The 20,254-nt window shown below is 47.8% G+C and overlaps 1 protein-coding gene across 1 annotated transcript in view; it reads left to right on the top strand.

The window, feature by feature from the left end:
* LOC311367817 (mediator of RNA polymerase II transcription subunit 13-like) overlaps nucleotides 1-20,254 on the top strand; it is a 93,935-nt gene that overhangs the window by 72,741 nt on the left and 940 nt on the right. The window contains exons 14-31 of the mRNA XM_084486647.1: nucleotides 75-171; nucleotides 581-834; nucleotides 1,403-1,578; nucleotides 1,965-2,875; nucleotides 4,101-4,280; nucleotides 4,784-5,013; nucleotides 6,258-6,456; nucleotides 7,193-7,475; nucleotides 8,632-8,884; nucleotides 11,602-11,790; nucleotides 12,185-12,408; nucleotides 13,055-13,197; nucleotides 14,524-14,682; nucleotides 15,726-15,890; nucleotides 17,031-17,200; nucleotides 18,019-18,183; nucleotides 18,815-18,924; nucleotides 19,820-20,254. The exon at nucleotides 19,820-20,254 is cut by the window's right edge and continues 940 nt beyond it. Of these exons, the coding sequence (XP_084342773.1) occupies nucleotides 75-171; nucleotides 581-834; nucleotides 1,403-1,578; nucleotides 1,965-2,875; nucleotides 4,101-4,280; nucleotides 4,784-5,013; nucleotides 6,258-6,456; nucleotides 7,193-7,475; nucleotides 8,632-8,884; nucleotides 11,602-11,790; nucleotides 12,185-12,408; nucleotides 13,055-13,197; nucleotides 14,524-14,682; nucleotides 15,726-15,890; nucleotides 17,031-17,200; nucleotides 18,019-18,183; nucleotides 18,815-18,924; nucleotides 19,820-19,952 (4,041 nt within the window). The 3' untranslated portion in view covers nucleotides 19,953-20,254. The remainder of the gene's footprint in view (nucleotides 1-74; nucleotides 172-580; nucleotides 835-1,402; nucleotides 1,579-1,964; nucleotides 2,876-4,100; nucleotides 4,281-4,783; nucleotides 5,014-6,257; nucleotides 6,457-7,192; nucleotides 7,476-8,631; nucleotides 8,885-11,601; nucleotides 11,791-12,184; nucleotides 12,409-13,054; nucleotides 13,198-14,523; nucleotides 14,683-15,725; nucleotides 15,891-17,030; nucleotides 17,201-18,018; nucleotides 18,184-18,814; nucleotides 18,925-19,819) is intronic.

Genomic DNA, 20,254 nt, shown 5'->3' with positions numbered 1-20,254 from the left:
GGCCAGCCTTAGGTCAATTAGCTTAAAATGTACAGACGTGCGTTGAGATGAATTGATTTCAACGTCTTTTTAAGGGCACTTTTCCAAACCAGCACTCCACCATAATCCCTCAACCAGTGGAGGATCGTCCTTCAGGGAAGGAGGGGAGAGTGGCCGTACCGTACCCCTCAAGTGAGTGCATCGCTTCGGCTGTGGCCACCCTTCACACATCACTGTATCCTGTATCCAGACGTCCGCAAAACGACTCACCCACCTCTGTCTCAATGTCTTCTTCGTTCACCCTCTCTTTTCCTTTCTCTCTATCTATCTATCTATCTATCTATATATCTATCTATCTATCTATATATCTATCTATCTATCCTCCTTCTCTCTCTCTCCCTCTCTCTCTCTCTCTCTCTCTCTCTCTCCCTCTCTCATGCTCCTGCTCTCTCCCTCTCTGTCTCTCTCTCTCTCTCTCTCCCTCTCTGTCTCTCTCTCTCTCTCTCTCTCTCCCTCTCTGTCTCTCTCTCTCTCTCTCTCTCTCTCTCTCTCTCTCTCTCTCTCTCTCTCTCTCTCTCTCTCTCTCTCTCTCTCCCTTCAGCAGTAGCAGATCTCCAGCGTATGTTCCCCACCCCTCCCTCATTAGAGCAGCACCCAGCGTTCTCGCCCATCATGACGTACCGCGACAGTGCCTGTCTGGAGACCCCGGCCCCTGTGGTGGTGGTGGGCGGAGACCAGGGCTCCACCCACCACCACCACCACCACCACTACCACCATCATCACCACCACCCCCACCCTGAGTACCACATGGAGCTGGATGAGGACAACGTCAGCCCCCGACATGACGACTTCAAGGTGTGTGTGTGTGTGTGTGTGTGTGTGTGTGTGTGTGTGTGTGTGTGTGTGTGTGTGTGTGTGTGTGTGTGTGTGTGTGTGTGTGTGTGTGTGTGTGTGTGTGTGTGTGTGTGTGTGTGCGTGTGTGTGTGTGTGTGTTTGCAGGGCTCTGGGGACACTTTGTGTCACAAGTCCATTTTGCGACAAAAAAATCTTTGCTGCTAAAAACAACAACATGCACAAATGCAGTGTACAACTTGACAGGATAGGTTTTAATTGAGTTCATAATCTTTTTTTTTTATTAGTTATTTAGTCATTCCTTTTTTTTTCACTTGAGCGATGTGACGTTTTGTGATGAGCAACAAGCTGATCTAGTCGTTCATCCAGCCAGGCAGCCATGGTATGTGTTCTTGTTTAAACTGATCATTGACAAGTGGCGAGAATATGTATTCCAACATTCACACAAACTACCAGCTGTCATGAACTAGCTCATCACGTAACTTTAAGTTATGTAATGTTGGAAGGTAGTTGATAAGTAGAAGACGGGACGTCTCATTCTCACACCCCCCCCACCCTGCTCCCCCTCTAGCCTCCCCCGGGCTGCTCCATGTTCTCCCCCCTCACCGACCTCCCCAGCCAGTGCCTCCCCCCGCTGCAGATCCCTGAGATGTGTTCCTACCGGCCGTCCTGGGCCCTCCTGCCCCGGGTGGAGCTCTACCCCTCCCCCCTGTTGCAGCACACGCCCTTCCTGAGAGACGGATACACGTGAGTCCTCCTGTTCACTAAGGACTGCCTGAAGGTTCTGGTGTGATGTGATAAAACTAAGGCTTTTTTCTTATATTGAACAAGACGTTTTTGGTATTCATGGAGGTTGTATTACTCGAAGGAATCAGTTGGGCTACCCAAAACAAATGAAAGGGCAGGAACAGCACAGGGTGTGCCTTGATTCTATTGAGGTATTGGGGTTGAGTTGACCTTTATTTCTTCAGTTCTGTGGAGATTGTGTGCGCCGCGTTTGCCACCTGATAGCAGCATAACCTGTGGAGTGTCTCTGGTGTGGCGCTCTCTTCCCTACAGCATACAGCATGGTGTCAGGGCTGACAGCGTCATTAAGGGGTTAACCTCCTCCATGCTCTGTTTCCTCCTCCCAGCAACGTGCCCAGCGTCAGCACCCTCACCGAGCAGGACTACGTCCAGATGAGCACCAACACCGCGTCAGTCGGCACCCCCGCCACGCCTCGCTTCTCCGTGCCCACGCCCCGCACGCCAAGAACCCCCCGGGGCCTCAATGCCGCCAGCTCCGGCCAGGGCTCAGTGAGGCAGGACGGCACGGAGCTCAGCTCGCCGGCCTCCACCCCGTCCACCGGCCTGCCCCCCGGGGCCTCCGTGGACCCCCATGCGCGGCCGGGGCCCTCGCTGCCCGAGGCCCACAGCCTCTACGCTGTGCTGCTGCTGTCCGACTCGGTGCTCAACCTCTTCAAGGACCGCAACTTCGACAGCTGCTGCATCTGTGCGTGCAACATGAACGTGAAGGGCGCCGACGTGGGCGTGTACATCCCCGACTCCACGCGGGAGGACCAGTACCGCTGCATGTGCGGGTTCAGCGCCGTGGTCAACCGCCGCCTGGCGCACGGCACGGGCCTCTTCCTGGAGGACGAGATGGACATCTTCGGTCAGGGGTCCGAGGTGGGCCGCGCGGCCGAGCGCCGGCTGGCCCTGTGCCGGCGGGACCCCCCCATGGGCGACCCCCACGCCAAGCGACCGCAGGACTCACCGCCAGCACCGCCGGCGGTCATGGTGCTGATCCAGGAGCAGTGCTCGCAGCCCGTGGCGTCGCTGGCCTCACTGCACCTGCCGCCCGGCTGCTCTTGTCACGGGCGCCACGGCGCGCTGCTGCAGAGCTGCATGGCGGACAAGCAGTGGGCGGACGGGAGCGACGCGTGCGTGGAGTGCTACAACGCGCTGGAGCAGGGCCTGCAGTACGTAGACAACCCTGCAGGGGGCGCCGTGGACACGGCCGTGGTGCGGAGCACGGCTCTGCACCCCTGGTCGCATGCCAAAGGTGAGTGGGACACGCGTGCTAGGGATGCACAATTCATTAAATGATCAGCCAACGTCAGCCTCTCCAATGAACTCATTGTGAAAGGGCGCAATGCATTTATGGAAATATAGAAAATAAAATGAATCATGATATATCTCAATATGGAGGCCTATTAAAATCGAATTAAAAACGACAAATATAAATTCAATCGACGATCGCCTCTGTTCATTTTTGTGAATAATTGCAATCACAATATTGGGGAAAATAATCGCAACTATAATTTTGGTGATAATGGTGCAGCCCCTGGGGACTGGAAGAGAGGGTTGTGGGAACACTGATAACAGATTCTCAACATTGTTATATTAAAGCTGTAATAGGGATTAAGGGTTGTCCTCCCACATCATTTGAAATGTGTATGCACAATATTATGTGTCCAACTGTGGATGTATTACTTTATTTTGGATGTAATACTTTATCGCTGATGTTATACTTTATGATGTATGTAATACTTTATTGTTGATTTAATACTTTATTGGCGATGTAATACTTTATTGTGGATGTGTTATATGTGTGTATCATATTTTTGTATATAAATATACAATAGTGTTCCTGATGCTTTATCTTGTAGATATATGTGTGTGTATTTGTCTTTGTTTCCATGTTACCCTTCTGGCCGCGTTATCTTGGTTGCAGACTTTAATGCTTTGTCAATATATTATCTTTGTGAAGGCTTTATTTTTGTGTTTGTTAATGTATGCGTGTGTGGGTGTCTGCGTGTGTGTTTGTCTGTTTGTGTCTGTGTGCATGTCTGCGTGTGTGTCTGTGTGCGCGTGTATCTGCGCGTGTATCTGTGTGCGTGTGTGTCTGCGCGTGTGTCTGTCTGTGTGTGTGTCTGCGTGTGTGTCTGCCTGTGTGTCTGTGTGTGTGTCTGCGTGTGTGTATGTCTGTTTGTGTCTGTGTGCGTGTGTCTGTCTGCGTGTGTCTTTGTGTGTATATATCTGTTCTTGTGTGCCTGCGTGTGTGTGTGTGTGTTTGTGTGCGTGTCTGCATGTGTGTCTGGGTGTGTGTCTGCGTGTTTGTCTTTGTGAATATATATCTGTTTGTGTGTGTCTGCGTGTGTGTGTGTGTGCGTGTGTGTCTGTGTGTGTGTCTGTGTGTGTGTCTGTGTGTGCGTCTGCGTGTGTGTGTGTGTGTGTGTCTGTGTGTGTGTGTGTGTCTGCGTGTGTGTCTGCATGTGTGTCTCCAGTAGTGGACATGAGCCTGCTGTCGTCCCAGGAGGTGGTGCGCGTGCTGCTTTCCCTGCAGCCCTTCCTGCAGGACGCCATCCAGAAGAAGAAGAGTGGCCGGACCTGGGAGAACATCCAGCACGTCCAGGGCCCGCTCACCTGGCAGCAGTTCCACAAGATGGCCGGGCGGGGCTCATACGGTGAGGGGCCTCACTTCATACCTCCTGTTTTATTCATTCATTATTGGATCGTTGCGGAGGCTTTATCCAGGGGTTAAGGGTTAAAATACAGACAAGAAGAGAAAAGTAGGAAGGAGCTCCACTCCCTGCTCCCGGTCGCATGATAGAAACAGCATCCACACGTAAGCAACACGCCCACTCGCTCGGACTCTACACTAGGGGCATGGCGGGTAAACTCTGGATTAGGGCATTTGCATTCACACATACAGCGAGAATGTCTGCCGTACAGTGCATGTGTGAAAGGCCTGCTAGAGAGGAAGACAGACAGGGCATCCCTCCTCCAGGGCTGTTAGTAAGGGGCAGCATATCATGGCAGCATAAAGCAGCAAAAGGTTAAGTATGATGAGCAGTGAGCGAGTAGTAGTTAGTTAATAGCATCCCAGTAACCACAGGTGCTCAGTGGTTCTGCTCTCTCTTTGGTTTGATTCCTGACCTCATGGCTCTACGGCGCTCTGCCCCCCCAGGTTCAGAGGAGTCTCCCGAGCCACTGCCCATCCCCCCGCTGCTGCTGGGATACGACCGCCAGCGGGATATCCTGGCACTGTCCCCGCTGGCCCTGCCCCTCTGGGACAAGCTGCTGCTGGAGCCCTACGGGGGCCCGAGCGACGTGGCCTACCTGGTGCTCTGCCCCGACAGCCCCCTCATGCTGGCCGGGGCGCGCGCCTTCTTCACCGAGCTCAGCGCCGTCTACGAGGTACCACCTCCTTTCACCTCCTTGTTCTCCTCCTTGTTCTCCTCCTCCTTCACCTTTTTCATCTCTTTGTTCTCCTCCTTGTTCTCCTCCTTGTTCTCCTCCTTGTTCTCCTCCTTGTTCTCCTCCTTGTTCTCCTCCTTGTTCTCCTCCTTGTTCTCCTCCTTGTTCTCCTCCTTGTTCTCCTCCTTGTTCTCCTCCTTGTTCTCCTTGTTCTCCTTGTTCTCCTTGTTCTGGTAGAGAATAAACAGGAGAATCTGTATTTATTTCTGTTGGTCTAAGGCAGGGGTTCCCAAATTCTTCCCAGTGGAGGGCAAAAAATTGAATCTGGGGGAGGGTCGTGGGCCAAAATGTTAATTTTGCTGTACATTAAGTGATTTTGAAAAATTTATGATGAAAAATGTGTTAATTGTGCTTCAAATTTGTGTTAAAAAATTGACTGAAAATCAATCTGGCTTCTTTATAATTGGAAAAATATTTGAAGCACTATGAAATATTTGAAGACAGACATGGAACATTACGTGGCCTTGGGCCTATATCTTCAAATACAAAGACATTTAGTGCAATAGGCAAAGTAACATGGGACAAAACATGCCCCCATGGGACCAAAATACATTCTTCACTGGTTTTATACAATCATTTTTCAAAGCTGTAATAGTAGTAGAATTGGACAACAGCTTGAGAAGGTTTGTAGAAATCAGTACTGTACTTACTAGTTCAATAAACAAAGTAACACAAAACATGCCCCCATTAATGTTACAGAGCAGAACTCCAAGGTGACTCATTGGAGAACTAGGCCTATACATTCTGCCTGAAGTACGGAGTGGGAGACACAAAGCCTGTCCTTGGTTTTTTAAAGTCTCTCAATATCAGGCTCTAGCTGAATAACTGACAAATTAAGGATATCATCTAGGTGAGAGTCAGATAAAGCAAAAAAAAATAGAATATTACAATTTAATACAAAGTTATACAGTGGGCAAGGTGCGGGCCCCAAAATGGGCAGCCATGGTTTAAGGGATGACCTGCAGTAGCTGAGTGCTTCAGCCCTAATGTGTAATTATAACATTTTGTCTTTGTTTTTGTTGTATTCAATTAAATAATAATAATTTGTTTAGGACCACAGTGGATGATCATGACATGCAGTATATGAACATTGGTACTGCTGTCTCGCTGCCTGCCTTAATAATGATTATTGCTCACAGAGACGTTTCATTGAGCCATGACGCTGATCACCCACTTCCTTCCAGACCTGCCGGCTGGGGAAGCACCGGCCCCTGTCCCGGGTGTCCCGGACCGGCATCGTGCACGTGGGGGAGGAGGGGGGGAGGGCCGGCCCGGAGGACCAGCAGCCCGACCAGTGGTTCACGGGACCCTGGGCCGGCCAGCACCACAACGACAACCTCAGCAAACTCAATCTCTATGCCTCTGTCTGCAGGCAGCAGCTAGGTGAGAGAGGGTCACACACCAATAAAGCTTCATTTGAATCATCTTGTTAGGCTTTCAGTAGAAAAGGATCACAGACAAATGGCTTGATTTCAAAAAGCTTTCTCTGAGTTTATTTTCAGCAAGGCACAGGTAACATACTGGCACGACCTGACAGAGACTGATGGGCACACTGAGCTTAAATACCCACAAACCAATCAACACAAATGAACAACAGGTGTGTTCTCAAAAAGGCGGCAATACAAACAAAGACAGGAAGTAGCAGGGTGCAGTCAAAAGCACATGGCAATCCAAAACAAACAGCAGAGCACATGACACAACCAACTGACTTACAAAATGTAAACAAAAGCACAGGAACAGGAAAAAACAGGAACTGAAATGTCAGGATCACTAACACATCTGCTGCTTACGCTGCATTTTCAGATTTTATATTTTATTTTGTCATGGATGACCTCCCAGGATTCTTCTTCCCTTGTAAATGGACTGCATTTAAATAGCACTTTTCTGACCTGTGACCTATGACCTGTGACTACATAAAGCGCTCATTAGTGCCTCACATTCACCCTTTCATACACTCATTCATACACCTGTGGTGGGGAGCAGCCATTTGGTCAGGAGCAGTCCCCTGGCCCTGGAGCAAGGCTCTGTGGCATCCCAACACTTAGCTAGCCTCCATGGGTCCAGGGTTATGTCATATCTGTTCCATGAACCTAATTCACTGTATTTGTTCTTCTCTCAGCTCCGCAGTTGTCAGCCTTACCTTTGGACAGCAGCCTCTTGTTGCCCCCCAACCAACCGCCCCCCACCACCACCTCCACCTCCATCCCCCAGCCCCCGGCGTCCTCCGGCCAGCAGCCCCCAGGGGCCCCAGACGGAGAGCAGGCCCCTGTGGCCGTCAGCTCAGGAACCACCCCAGCCCCATCGGGAAGTCAGACGGGGGAGACGATGCAGGGAGGGCCCCCAACTTCTTCTTCCTCTTCCTCCTCAACAACAGCCAACACACCAGCAGAACCCCCAGAACTGTAGGAACCCCTCCCCCCTCTCACTACAGGCTGAGAGCAGGTCTTAGGGCCTGACACTAAGCTGCACACTGTCCACCGTCTCTTTTTTAAGGATCATTTTGAAGTTTGTCCAATTTTTATGATATACTTTCATTGTTGTCAGCCTTACTGGTCGCTTTGGATAAGGTGTTTAATGACTCAATGTCAATGTACATAATACTCCATGTAGATTGTGTGTAGTATAAAGAAAAGCATTTTGTATCTGAACTGTGTATGGTTCAGTTAACACACTTGAGGCAGAGGTTTGTAAATGATTTACTGGTGACTCCCGGCAGCAACAAAGAATCCAACAAAGAATACAGTAAATATTACAATAAAGAATAAAATACAGTAATTCAGTAAAGAATAATATAAAGAATACAACAAAAAATACAGTAAATAATACAATAAAGAATACAGTAAATAATACAGAATATAGTAAAGAATACAATAAGGAATACAACAAAGAAAGCAGTAATACAGTAAATATAACAAAAAATAATAAAATAAAGAATACAGTAAAGACTACAATAAAGATTACAGTAAATAATACAAAAAATAATAAAATAAAGAAAACTGTAAAGAATACAGTAAATAATACAGTAATTAATACAATAAAGAATAAAATAAAGAATACAGTAAAGAATACAATAAAGAATAAAATAAAGAATACAGCAAAGAATAAAATAAAGAATAAAATAAAGAATACAGCAAAGAATACTAGGAAAGCTTAATCTTAAAACCCTACGAACCCGAGCACACACAGGACTATACACTATTACGTCAACAATGAACTAACAGGTGCAAACACGATGGTGCCGTTATGGTTTTGGCTGCACACTCAATCATGGACTAAATATAGCTACTGATCACTTAAGTTTTACAGTACAGTCCTGGGAAACAAGAGACATGGCTGAATACACATGGGGATACAATAATGGGCAGAAATGTTTTGTGCTTCCAGATGATTGACTGTTTTTTTGTTTTGTTTTTTCAAATTGAACAAAAAATATATTTCAGAAATTGTCCCAAGAAAAAATACTTTTTTTGTTGTATTTACAGACACATACACACAGCACTATTCAGAAGTCTGCTGAGTACCATTGACCGTTGTTTGGTGTGTCTTGTTCTCTTCCAGGACCCCTGAGCAAGCGAGGATAGGCATCCCCACACTGGGGGAGTCGGTGGACAGTCTCACCCACCCCCCCGCCATCGTCATCTACATGGTTGACCCCTTCCTGTGCTCCAGCGGAGTGGGGGGGGGCGGGGGCCCGGAGGACGAGGGGGAGGAGGTGGAGCCAGGCAGCATCTGGCTGCTGGGGCTGCTGCGCTGCTACACAGAGATGCTCAAGCTGCTGCCCGAGACCATCCGCCCCGCGCTGGTACTACAGGTACAACCTGGTTATTCACTGGTTCACCAGAGACCATCCGCCCCGCGCTGGTACTACAGGTACAACCTGGTTATTCACTGGTTCACCAGAGACCATCCGCCCCGCGCTGGTACTACAGGTACAACCTGGTTATTCACTGGTTCACCAGAGACCATCCGCCCCGCGCTGGTACTACAGGTACAACCTGGTTATTCACTGGTTCACCAGAGACCATCCGCCCCGCGCTGGTACTACAGGTACAACCTGGTTATTCACTGGTTCACCAGAGACCATCCGCCCCGCGCTGGTACTACAGGTACAACCTGGTTATTCACTGGTTCACCAGAGACCATCCGCCCCGCGCTGGTACTACAGGTACAACCTGGTTATTCACTGGTTCACCAGAGACCATCCGCCCCGCGCTGGTACTACAGGTACAACCTGGTTATTCACTGGTTCACCAGAGACCATCCGCCCCGCGCTGGTACTACAGGTACAACCTGGTTATTCACTGGTTCACCAGAGACCATCCGCCCCGCGCTGGTACTACAGGTACAACCTGGTTATTCACTGGTTCACCAGAGACCATCCGCCCCGCGCTGGTACTACAGGTACAACCTGGTTATTCACTGGTTCACCAGAGACCATCCGCCCCGCGCTGGTACTACAGGTACAACCTGGTTATTCACTGGTTCACCAGAGACCATCCGCCCCGCGCTGGTACTACAGGTACAACCTGGTTATTCACTGGTTCACCAGAGACCATCCGCCCCGCGCTGGTACTACAGGTACAACCTGGTTATTCACTGGTTCACCAGAGACCATCCGCCCCGCGCTGGTACTACAGGTACAACCTGGTTATTCACTGGTTCACCAGAGACCATCCGCCCCGCGCTGGTACTACAGGTACAACCTGGTTATTCACTGGTTCACCAGAGACCATCCGCCCCGCGCTGGTACTACAGGTACAACCTGGTTATTCACTGGTTCACCAGAGACCATCCGCCCCGCGCTGGTACTACAGGTACAACCTGGTTATTCACTGGTTCACCAGAGACCATCCGCCCCGCGCTGGTACTACAGGTACAACCTGGTTATTCACTGGTTCACCAGAGACCATCCGCCCCGCGCTGGTACTACAGGTACAACCTGGTTATTCACTGGTTCACCAGAGACCATCCGCCCCGCGCTGGTACTACAGGTACAACCTGGTTATTCACTGGTTCACCAGAGACCATCCGCCCCGCGCTGGTACTACAGGTACAACCTGGTTATTCACTGGTTCACCAGAGACCATCCGCCCCGCGCTGGTACTACAGGTACAACCTGGTTATTCACTGGTTCACCAGAGACCATCCGCCCCGCGCTGGTACTACAGGTACAACCTGGTTATTCACTGGTTCACCAGAGACCATCCGCCCCGCGCTGGTACTACAGGTACAACCTGGTTATTCACTGGTTCACCAGAGACCATCAGCACCGCGCTGGTACTACAGGTACAACCTGGTTATTCACTGGTTCACCAGAGACCATCCGCCCCGCCCCGCCATGCGGTGGAAAAGGCTCTGTACATGTTTTTGTTTTCCAAATTATAATTCACAATTATAGTTGGGACTTAAAATATGACTTCACATTCATTTGTAGGTGGATAATTAAATACCTGACATAAATGTTTCATCTATTTATATATATATTTCCTTGCATATCCTAAACTTGTTGGAAAGACAAGGATTCAAGATTCAGGGCCCCATTGACTGTGAAAGTCCTCTCTGAGGACCACTAGTGATGTCTCTGTGCTCTCTGCTGCCCTCCTCTCCTCTCTGAGGACCACTAGTGATGTCTCTGTGCTCTCTACTGCCCCCCTCTCCTCTCTGAGGACCACTAGTGATGTCTCTGTGCTCTCTGCTGCCCCCCTCTCTGAGGACCCCTAGTGATGTCTCTGTGCTCTCTGCTGCCCTCCTCTCTGAGGACCACTAGTGATGTCTCTGTGCTCTCTGCTGCCCTCCTCTCTGAGGACCCCTAGTGATGTCTCTGTGCTCTCTGCTGCCCCCCTCTCTGAGGACCACTAGTGATGTCTCTGTGCTCTCTGCTGCCCCCCTCTCCTCTCTGAGGACCACTAGTGATGTCTCTGTGCTCTCTACTGCCCTCCTCTCCTCTCTGAGGACCACTAGTGATGTCTCTGTGCTCTCTACTCCTCTCCTCTCTGAGGACCACTAGTGATGTCTCTGTGCTCTCTGCTGCCCTCCTCTCCTCTCTGAGGACCACTAGTGATGTCTCTGTGCTCTCTGCTGCCCCCCTCTCCTCTCTGAGGACCACTAGTGATGTCTCTGTGCTCTGCTGCCCCCCTCTCTGAGGACCACTAGTGATGTCTCTGTGCTCTCTGCTGCCCTCCTCTCTGAGGACCACTAGTGATGTCTCTGTGCTCTGCTGCCCCCCTCTCCTCTCTGAGGACCACTAGTGATGTCTCTGTGCTCTCTGCTGCCCCCCTCTCCTCTCTGAGGACCACTAGTGATGTCTCTGTGCTCTGCTGCCCCCCTCTCCTCTCTGAGGACCACTAGTGATGTCTCTGTGCTCTCTGCTGCCCCCCTCTCCTCTCTGAGGACCACTAGTGATGTCTCTGTGCTCTCTGCTCTCCTCTCTGAGGACCACTAGTGATGTCTCTGTGCTCTCTGCTGCCCTCCTCTCCTCTCTGAGGACCACTAGTGATGTCTCTGTGCTCTCTGCTGCCCCCCTCCCAGGTGGTGCCGTGTCAGAGCCTGCTGCAGCCCACCGGCGGGGAGGGCCGCCTCTACCTGCAGCAGCTCCGCTCCCTGGCCTTCTCCTGCTACGCCCAGTGCCGGCGCCCGCTGCCCCAGCACACACACGTCAGGTCGCTGACCGGCTTCGGACCCGTGGCCACCATCAACTCGGTGCTCAAGGGTTCAGAGGTAGGGGGATGGGGAGGGTATACATACCCAGAGCTATATATACATATTTTTATTTATTTTTGAATGTTAATATAATGTCAATTAAGTTTTTGTGTGAAATTAGACAGGAATTGGTGACTTTTACATGTTGTGTTGTCACAAACTGGATTAACGTAGCACCAGATGGGGCATGTTCCTACATCTAAAACCTACATTTGGATGCGTGTTGATGTGTGAAAGGGTGAGATGTACTGTATGGTAGGTTAGTAATATCACATGGGATCAAACACCACTTAATGCCATAGATGATTATAATACTTAATATCCAACCCAATCTAATGCCATGCAATGCAATGTAGCATCGGCTAATCGAATCTATTGGAGCTTACTGCATTCCTCCCTCCTCCTCCCCCAGCCCCCGAGGCCTGTGCAGCTGTACTCGCCCCTCTTCATCCTGGGCGCCCCGCGGCCCAAGCAACCGGAGCCTGGGGAGGTGTGGGCGGAGGTCCCTCCCAGGTACAACGTGCTGTTCGTGGGGTACTGCCTGTCCCACGACCAGCGCTGCATCCTGGTGTCCTGCACCGACCAGCAGGGGGAGCTGCTTGAGACCTGCGTCATCAACATCGACGTCCCCAACAGGTGAGGGCTTCACGTTGAACAGTTCAGCTGCGTTCTCATGCAGTCCACTTGACACACAGGAACAGGAACCAAGAATACATCATTTGAACTCAACTATTCACTGTTTCCTATGAACGGCTTCTAGTGGCCTGAGCTGGAGCTACAGCTGGGTCTTTGACAGAAGAACGTTCTGTTTCCCATAGTGGGGAGGAAATGGACGAGGGTCAACATTTATAGAGAAGCGTTCCATGGATGGGATGGGCACGCTTTATCCTGCAAAAGCTTTCTAGTTCAGATGTTTTTTCATGGAGACTCTGTAGCTGTAAAACTTTTTTTCTTTTAGTTTTCGTTTCTTTTAGTTTTTTGTCTTAATTTATGACTTAATCTACTAAATGTATATATATATTCTAATATTTATATTCTATATTGTAATATAGAATATATATATAAACTAATTACATTCAAAAATATTTCATACATATCATAAAATATCGAAAGATCAAATATATATATAATGTAATTGAGTTAAATGAAATTCCTTCATGTACTTTGACAAAGAGATCTGTAAACCTTCTCCTCAACCTGTGTGTGTGTGTGTGTGTGTGTGTGTGTGTGTGTGTGTGTGTGTGTGTGTGTGTGTGTGTGTGTGTGTGTGTGTGTGGTGCAGAGCACGGCGGCCCAAGGTGTCCCCCAGGAAGGCGGGGCTGCAGAAGCTGTGGGAGTGGTGTGTGGGCCTCATCCAGATGAGCTCCATGCCGTGGAGGCTGGTGATTGGTCGGCTGGGCCGGCTGGGCCACGGGGAGCTCAAAGGTAATCAAGACAAAATGGTTTAGTTTTAAAAGAATCGTACAATATAACATTTTGAAGTAATTTCAAAACGTTTACGTACTTTGCATGATTGGAGATTAAGTTATTAAGTCAGCTGCATATACTCTTATCATATACTCTTATCATATACTCTAATCATATACTCTAATCGTATACTCTTATCGTATACTCTTATCATATACTCTTATCATATACTCTTATCATATACTCTAATCATATACTCTTATCATATACTCTAATCATATACTCTAATCATATACTCTAATCATATACTCTAATCATATACTCTTATCATATACTCTAATCATATACTCTTATCATATACTCTAATCATATACTCTTATCATATACTCTTATCATATACTCTTATCATATACTTTTATTATATAATCTTATCCTATACTCTTACTCATCAGATACTTTACTACTGGGAGCAGATATGAGGGACGTCATTTATCTCCTCTCTCTCTCTCTCTCTCTCTCTCTCTCTCTCTCTCTCTCTCTCTCTCTCTCGCTCTCTCTCTCTCGCTCTCTCTTGCTCTCTCTCTCTTGTGTCTGTTGACACTGTCATTGCCAGTTTGTTATATTAATTAATATTAAATTAATATTACATTAATTAATTATTGCTATTATTACTATTGGTTTATGTTTAGTTCCAACGATTTTGTGTATGCATCATAGATTATAAGATCTTATTCTGTACAGAATTTAACTGGTGGTTTTTAGTGGGCGTTTCACGTTCTCTAACTTGGATGTGTGACTTGATAGGTTAAAGATGATTGCCTCGTCTCTCGCCCTAGTCTGACATTCTGGTTTTCCAAAGGAACTATTTCTGCTTCAAACATTGACGATATGACACACACTTATTGATCTACAGTGATCTTTTACAAAACAGACCAAAAACTTAAAATATGTTACATGGAATACACAGCTAATTTCTTCTCAATGTCTGTTACCTCTTTTTGCAATTGCTCCAACTTTGAATGGATTGGGTTCTCAGCCTCACTTAGTCATGTCAAAGGATAAAAGTGTCTGCTAAATGACCCAATACTAAGTAATACTATGTCTCCTGCTCCTCTTCCTCTTCCTCCTTCTCCTCCACATTCTCCTCCTCCTCCTTCTGCTTCTCCTCCTCCTCCTCCTTTTTCTCCTCCTAATCCTCCTCCTGCTCCTGCTCCTCCTCCTTCTTCTACTCCTGCTCCTCCTCCTCCTTCTCCTCCTTCACCTCATCCTGATCTTCCTGCTCCTCCTCCTCCTCCTCCTCCTCCGCCTCCTCCTCCTGTTGCTCCTGCTCCTCCTCTCCCCCAGACTGGAGCTCTCTGCTGGGGGAGCACTCCCTCCACTCTATCAGCCGTCAGCTGAGGGAGGCGTGCCGCATGTGTGGCATCTCTGCAGCCGACTCGCCGTCCATCCTGAGCGCCTGCCTGGTGGCCATGGAGCCCCAGGGCTCCCTGGTGGTGATGCCAGGTGGGTCTGATAGATGCTTATAGTGTCCTGTGGTTGGTAAGGATGTAGAGCAGTGAACCCCAATTAGCGGCCCGCGGGCCAGATCCGGCCCGCAGGGGCCAAATGTCCGGCCGCGCTGACCCAGTGGCATTCACATGTAATTATTATTATTTTATTTTTTTTGTTGTTGTTTACAGACTGACGTTATTTTCTACACATATTTAAAAAGTTTAAAACTAATGTCACATATTGTGGTATCACATTTTAAAGCTAACTAACTAAAATCTTCCTGTGTCTCTTAGAGAGGGAGGGAGAGACATATAGAGAGGGGAAGAGAGTGGATGTGAACACACACTGATCTGGATGGATGGCACCAGGCCCAATGTCCTGTTGAAGACACACTGTGCTGATGCTATTTAAGTTTTTATGTTTGGGGCTGCTGCACTGTGTGCGTGTTTGTTTGCTGGACTTTTTGTTTGCTGATGTTCCAGCGGCATTTTAATAAATTAATGGTAGGTTTTGGACAAATTTTGTTTCAAGAGAGCATTATTGTGTGACTCCTAACACAGGGTATTTTCAACTACTACTAGTTATAGTAATGATAATTAAAGCAAAATGTGCACATAAAAATGGCGAATTAAAAAAATAAAACGATATCTCGGCCGTTGGCGTGGCATGCTTGACCAAATTTGGCCCTCTGGCAAAACTAATTGGGGAACCCTGATGTAGAGTAACATCATCATCATCTTGGATGTTTATTTTTTGTAAATGTTTGTTTGACAAAATAGACATTTTAATTATTACAGGTTTTACTGCTTTTATTGTATTTGTCTTTAGTGTACGGCGGTAATAGAACCGTGTACGTTTTTTGAATTTAAAATATGAAAAAAGATACAAGAAAAAAGTAACAACAATAATGCAAATTTTTGTGTGTGTGTGTGTGTGTGTGTGCGTGTGCGTGCGTGCGTGTGTGCGTGCGTGCGTGCGTGCGTGTGTGTGTGTGTGTGTGTGTGTGTGTGTGTGTGTGTGTGCGTGTGTGCGTGCGTGCGTGTGTGTGCGTGTAGATGCGGTGACCATGGGCTCGGTGTTTGGCCGCAGTACCGCTCTGAACCTCCAGACGTCTCAGCTCAACACACCCCAAGACGCGTCCTGCACCCACATCCTGGTGTTCCCCACCTCGGCCACCACCCAGCTGGCCCCCAGCTCCTACCCTACCGAGGACAACACCGGTAGGCCCACCCTCACCTACACAATATGGTCTTGGGTGCATGCATGCATGTGTGTGCGTACGTGTGTGCATGTGTGTGTACGTGTGTGTGTGTGTGTGTCTTCGTGCATTCTACTCAAGGTACTCAAAAGACTCAGACAACAGTGAGTCTGAGTATCTAATGCTCTGGAATTTAAATAAATAAAATAAATAAGAGACTAGGGGTGGGAATCGAGAACCGGTTTCTTCTCAGAACCGGTTCCAACTAACCAATTCCATCGGATTTGTACGCCTCCAATGTTATCGATTCTTCTTAACGATCCTTGCGTGACGTTTTCTGATTTTCTCGTCGAGTGCCATGTGTTCAAAAGCCTGCGTACGAGTCAAGCGCTCTAATCAAGCGAATAATATATCCTGATTCGAAAATGGATAACGCACGGAGCAGCCAGCCTGAGCAGTAAACTGCGACCCCAAGTCATCCCCGCTGACAGCAACATGCTGCATTGGTGGAGAGGTTTTAATCACGGGAGACGCGATTCCCGGGAAATCTGAATCTGATCAAGACTATTTCCTGATTCCCGGGAAAGGTTATGATGGGAAATAAAATAAAATAAAAAGCTCAATGACTGCGCGTCTATTGTTGTCATACGGTAACGTTGATGGAGGCGAAACTCAAGCCCTGGGAAAGGAACGACACTAAAACGAAACAGCGAAACGCTGATCCTCCGGAGCCGGTCCGTGGACTCCAGCCACGCCGGACACACACAACCACGGCCGACACACACAACCACGCGCAGCCTAACTCTAGCCCCGGGAAAGGAGCGACACACACGGCGAAACGCTGATCAGTGTCCCCCTCGGGAGCGGGTTCGTGGACTCCAACCACGCCGGACACAACTTAACTTTGAGTGATTATTCCCATTTACAGCCGCTGGCCAATCAGTGGCCAGCAGCCTGTTTACGTCACACAAAAGTACCTACTCCGCTCGCTTGGAACCTCGACGGAGTTGGTACTAAAAAAAGTACCCGGTACTAGGTACCAGGTACTTTATTTGCCAATGGAAACGCAAGAAAGGCGTGGCGAGTCGAGTCGAGTCGAGCTGGTACTGGCGGTGGAAAAGCGGCATATGTGTTTACAAACATTCCCTCTCCTCTTTTCCAGACGATATGTTCGACCTGCCCTTCCCTGACACGGATGAGTTGGAGAACGACATCGGCCACGACATGATGCTCATCACAGGGAACCTCCACCCCTCCCCCAACTCCTCCCCCGTGCCCTCCCCCGGCTCCCCCAGCGGAATGGGGATCGGCTCGCACTTTCAGCACGCCCGGGTGAGCGACCACAGCTTCTTAGCCTATCAAGCCTGACCTGGTGATGATCATCAGGTGACCTGGTGATGATCATCAGGTGACCTGGTGATGGTCATCAGGTGACCTGGTGATGATCATCAGGTGACCTGGTGATGATCATCAGGTGACCTGGTGATGGTCATCAGGTGACCTGGTGATGGTCATCAGGTGACCTGGTGATGATCATCAGGTGACCTGGTGATGATCATCAGGTGACCTGGTGATGATCATCAGGCCATGAGAGGACAGAGACGGGTTCTTAGTGGGTGAAGATGTGGGCCGTGTTTGGTGGGCCTCTGAAGGAGGGCTGTTTGTTCTGCCATGTGTGGAGTTAGGGGACAACACATAAGACAGTGACACACACCAGCAACAGTGTCCTGTTACTAATATATGATGTAAAGACACATGGATATTTGTTTCCAAAAGATCACAAAGCGCTTTTAGGGATTCAGGACTTCTGACAATTACTACTACTACTAACTATCATTTGAAAAAGATAAAAAAAAATTTTTTTGCACAATTGCATTTAATACGGATATTAGGTGTGTCATTTCCTGTGAAACCATGAACATAATATTAAGGAATGATTGAACTTCTACTATTAAACAATAGTCATGGCAATCGATCATGACACTCCCCAGTCATCAGACAGAAGACGACAACAATCAGAATGTAATTTCTCCATCCTCTGTATATTTGAAACACGGTCACACACAAACACTAAGCGAGCTGAGTTAGCTCATGAGTTAGTTAGTGTGTCCATGATTCATTCTATTATTTGTTTCCTGCTGTGGCGGCAGAGCCAAGGGGACCGCCTGCTGTCCAGGGACCACCCCGCTGAGGAGCTGAAGCAGCAGCCCCTGGCCCTGGGCTACTACGTCTCCACGGCCCAGGCTGCTGGGCTGCCCCACTGGTTCTGGGCCTCCTACCCCCAGGCCCAGAAGCAGTGTCCGCTGTTCCTGAAGGTAACAGCGTTAACAGAGCATCAACGTTCCTTAAAGCTCTAATCAGGGCGACAGCCTTTTGGCCCAGACGTGTTCCTCTAGTGTCAGCCAGCCAGCCTGGGGTCAGAGCACACACTACAGGGGAATTGTCCCGGCCAAACAGGCAGTAGCCGGACATTTCATAACAGCTACAAACAGACAACGAAATAAATGAAACAAAGGCAAGAAAAAAAAAGAAGAACTGTGAAGACATGTTAGAGACAGAGACGAATTAAAAGGAAACTGTCAGGTTAAAGATGGAGGGCTAACAGGTAAAATATGGTCCAGTCTAGCCTAGTGTTTGTCCCCTGTCTGTCTGATGAAAACCGTGTGAATATCTGCATGTACGGAACGGTACCGACGGCCAACCCAGCATCGAGGAAAGTTGTTGAGCTTGAAATTGTTGAGCGAGTACAAACATGATTACACGTGTCAAGCCGTCTCTCATAACATGACATTATTTAGAGGCAGTGCTAGGGTCTAATCAACTGAAGAACACAACTAATTGGTGTTTTGGTAAAACTCCCCCATGCTTGGCAGTCGTGCGTTATACACATAGCTAAGTGCGTTGAGAAGGTCATATTTATGTTCTCCCTGTCTGCTCTCCCCCCAGGCCTCTCTCCATCACCATATCTCCATGGCCCAATCAGAAGAGCCAGTGTCGGACAAGGCCAAGAGGATTTCTCACCCTCTGGATTCTAAAACCACTTCTGATGTTCTCAGGTCAGCTGACCTTATTATTATCATAAGAATTATTAGTGTAAGAATTATAATTATTAGAATTTATTAATTTATTATTCTAATTGTTATTATTATTATTATTATTATTATTATTATTATTATTATATAAATGTATCCAAATTGTATTCCATCATCTTATTTTATTATTATTATTAATACTGACAATTATAAGAATTATTGTTATTTTTATTTTTAGTTGCTCAGTTTTAATCTAAAGATTATTAACGCTTAATCTGAAATCAAAACTATCCTGCTTATTTTTACAACTTTTCAGGCGGCATATTATGTTCTGTGAGGGCCTGACATAATAATTGGATGAAATGTGATTGACGCAGTGGTCTGTGTTCATAACCTAACCATAGAGAAAACGATTCCTCTATGGTTAGGAACAGATCGTCCATCACTCTGTTTCTGCCCCAACGTTTACTCCATCCTCCAAGAAGAAGGATTGGATTGAAGCCCATAATCTGAAATATTCTGTCCAACGTTCATATGTCCGCTCAGTGTTCATTGCTCTGGTTGTTTTATGAAGCCAGGGTTTGACCATCAATATCCAGAGAGCCAACGTGGCTCCATCAGTCCTGTAGCCTTCTACATTTTGAATCATATTTAGATTTAAATCAGATTTAGATTTAAATTACGTGGTATTACATGGAAACAATATTTATTTTTATATCAGAAATAATACATACCTTTATGCATACACTTTCATTCATCATACGTGGTCCTTTTTGTTGATAATAGCTTGTTTTGTGATTTTTCATCAAGACTGTTTATAGGTTTAAATTGGGTTTATTCACTGGATCTGGAGATGGAGAATATTTAAAATGGTGAGTGTTTAGGCTGTTTATTAATGTGTTCTGTCTCCCCCTGTCAGGTTTGTTTTGGAGCAGTACAACGCCCTCTCCTGGCTGACCTGTTCCCCTGCAACGCAGGATCGCCAATCCTGTCTGCCGGTCCACCTGGCGGTGCTAACTCAGATGTATAACGCCATTTTAAAGATGCTTTAGCGCTGCATGAAATTGCAAGGACAACAATCTATTAGGGATGGAGAGTCGTTCGATTTTGTCTTCTTTTTTTCGTATGGGCACCAGAGGGCGCCAGAGCTTTTCTGATGATAATTGTCTCACAGCCAAAGACAAGGACCAGACGAGAGGAGAGCGGGGGTCGCCAAGCCTATGATGTCGACCTCCTATATTTGTACTCCACATCTGCAAACGTATTCTGAAGAAAATACTATGTCTAAACATTGTGCCAATCCTTACTCTTTCCATGGGAAGTAAATAGACCGGTTGGGTTTGCTCTCTACAGA

Source organism: Micromesistius poutassou (assembly GCF_964030765.1).
Source record: "Micromesistius poutassou genome assembly, chromosome: 22".
NCBI lineage: Eukaryota > Metazoa > Chordata > Actinopteri > Gadiformes > Gadidae > Micromesistius > Micromesistius poutassou.
The sequence above is the reverse complement of the archived record's forward strand: the minus strand, read 5'-3'. Positions and strand labels throughout refer to the sequence as shown.